This window comes from Microtus ochrogaster, unplaced genomic scaffold, assembly GCF_000317375.1.
Source record: "Microtus ochrogaster isolate Prairie Vole_2 unplaced genomic scaffold, MicOch1.0 UNK26, whole genome shotgun sequence".
NCBI classification, from domain to species: domain Eukaryota; kingdom Metazoa; phylum Chordata; class Mammalia; order Rodentia; family Cricetidae; genus Microtus; species Microtus ochrogaster.
In genome coordinates this window covers 1,140,332-1,142,891 of record NW_004949124.1, presented here as the reverse complement: position 1 = coordinate 1,142,891, position 2,560 = coordinate 1,140,332, and the positions used below count along the sequence as shown (strand labels likewise).

Sequence of the window (2,560 nt, the reverse complement as noted above, 5' to 3'; positions counted from 1 at the left end):
CTGAGACCTCTGATAGCTGATGTGTGTCCTTGCTCAGGGTTTAGCTGAGACCTCTGATAGCTGATGTGTGTCCTTGCTCAGGGTTTAGCTGAGACATTTCTAGGCTTTCCACAAGTCTGTAATGCATACATTGCTATGTCTAATGCAGGTAACTGATAAACTGCTCTGTGTTTTGATTAGGTATCTACCTTGGATGGCGTCTTAGAAGTCCGAAATGAACACTTTTGGACCCTTGGATTTGGCTCATTGGTATGCTTTCTGCAAGTTCGTTTAGTGTAATTTAAACATGGTTTTTAAACTTAAAAACTTACAGTAGAATTTCTTTAAAATGTTCATGGTGGGGGCTTCAGTGTTTAGAATACTTGCTCTTTTGGAGAACCTGAGTTATTGCCAGCACCCACATGGTAGGTCATAGCCTCTGTTAATTCCAATCCTGGGCAACGTCAGCAGGCACCAGACACACAAAGTATACAAACATATATGCAGGGTTTGGAGAGATGGCTCCAGACCTCATTACAGATGGTTGTGAGCCACCATGTGGTTGTTGGGAATTGAACTCAGAACCTTTGGAAGAGCAGGCAATGCCCTTAACCTATGAGCCATCTCTCCAGCCCCTTCTTTCTTCTTTTTAATTTAACCTTGATACTACTGGAGGCTTTTTGTTGCTGTTGTTGTTGGAGCTGTGGAGAATTGAATCTGGGACCTCATGCTTCACAGTTTTCCCTCTTATTACTCTCCTAATACATATTTTTGTTTGTTTATTTATTTGATTTCTTTTGAGACAGCATCTCATTCTGCAGACTAGGCTGTTCTGGAGCCCAGTCTTCTATCCCAGGATTGCCTTGAGCTCACAAGACTTTTTTTCCCAGCCTTCTGAATACTGAGATTCTAGGCATGTACCATCACATCTGGCTCACATGAACTTTTGTTTGTTTGTTCTTTTTGTTGTTGTTGTTGCTCATTTGTTTGTCTTGAGACAGGGTCTCTCTGTGTAGCCCTGGCTGTCCTGGAACTCACTGTGTAAACCAGGCTGGCCTCGAACTCACAGAGATCCACCCGCCTCTGCTTTTCAAGTGCAGGGATTAAAGGCATGGCTTCTGTTGCTTGTCCTTTCTTCTTCTTCTTTTTAGATTTATTTATTTACTTATTTTATGTATATGAATGCCCTATCTGCATGTATGATGTATGACTTTATGCCAGAAGATGGCATCAGATCCCACTATAGATAGATAGTTGTGAGCCACCGTGAGGTTACTGGGAATTAAATTCAGGACCTCTGGAAGAGCAGCCAGTGCTCTTGACCACTGAACCTTCTCTCCAACCCCATAAAAACCCCTCTTTTTTTCCCCTTCAGTCCTGACCTGGAACTCAGTCTGTAGAACAGGCTGGCCTCAAACTCAGAGATCCGCCTGTCTCTGCCTCCCGAGTGCTGGGATTAATGGCGTGCCACAGCGTCACCCAGCCCTGCTGCGTGTCTTTAAGCCTTCCAGCCCTCCTGAACTTTAAAATGAAGAGTGGCTTACTTAGGGCAACATTTATAAACACGTGGGGATCTAATGAGGAAGAGTTGTCTTTCCCTGACTGTTCCTGTTGGTCTAACTTCCCACACACACTGTTTCTGCTGGGCTCAGTGTAGATTGTCTTCTTCCCAGTTCTTCTTCTTTTTTTAATATTTATTCATTTAGTTTATGGATATGAGTGTTTCATCTTCACACACATCAGAAGAGGGAATCAGATCCCATCACAGATGGCTGTGAGCCACCATGTGATCCCTGGCACTGGCAATTGAACTCAGGACCTCTGGAAGAGCAGCCAGTGCTCGTAACCGCTAAGCCATCTCTCATCTGTCCAGCTCCCCCCGCCCCCAGATCTTCTTAATGTGGGCCTTGTCCTAGACAGGAGCTGTGTCTGGTTAACCTGTAAGCTCACGGGCTCCATTGCAGATCCAGTGTGTTTGCCCGTCTCTGAAGTGTGCCAGAGCCCTCTGCTCTGGGCTGCTTTCTCCAGTCGCCTGTCTCGGATTTCCAGTCTCCAGCTATTGTTTAACTGCTTTGGGGTTTGTAGGTCAGTGTCTCTGCTTCCACTCTGCCACTAGGACACACCTGGGCTCCCCAGCGTCTGCTCTACTGGCTGTAGAATTTTATGTAAATATCCTCGAATGCCTTCGTCAGAACCCTGGTGCTCACTTAGATGAGTTTTCATTTGTCCTGTTTACGTAGGCTGTGATGAGCAGTTTTTGAAATAATTTTTATATATACCCATATATATATATATGGTCATTCTTTAAGATTTTTAGCTAGGGATGTGAGGGTGATCTTTCTGGCTAGGCGGGTGTCCCCTTCCTCCCTCACCGCTCCATGTGCGTCCCTCCCGAAGCTGCTGTGTGCTCGGTCGAAGAGGACGACCTTCCCCCAATAGAGGAGGGCCGGTCTTTGGTCAAGGGTATACCAGTAGCTGCGCTCCCCTGCTAGAACCTCCAAACAAGCTCTCGAGATTTTTAGCTAGGCATAGTATCAGTATCACACGCCTTTCCTTCCAGGACTCGGGAGGCAGAGGCAGG

At 45.9% G+C, this 2,560-nt stretch overlaps 1 protein-coding gene across 2 annotated transcripts in view; it reads left to right on the top strand.

Moving 5' to 3' along the window:
* The window catches only part of Slc30a6 (solute carrier family 30 member 6), a 28,690-nt gene that overhangs the window by 24,263 nt on the left and 1,867 nt on the right, over positions 1-2,560 (top strand). For both annotated transcript variants that reach the window (XM_005367939.3, XM_026789698.1), the window contains one exon: positions 181-249. In XM_005367939.3, the coding sequence (XP_005367996.1) occupies positions 181-249 (69 nt within the window). The remainder of the gene's footprint in view (positions 1-180; positions 250-2,560) is intronic.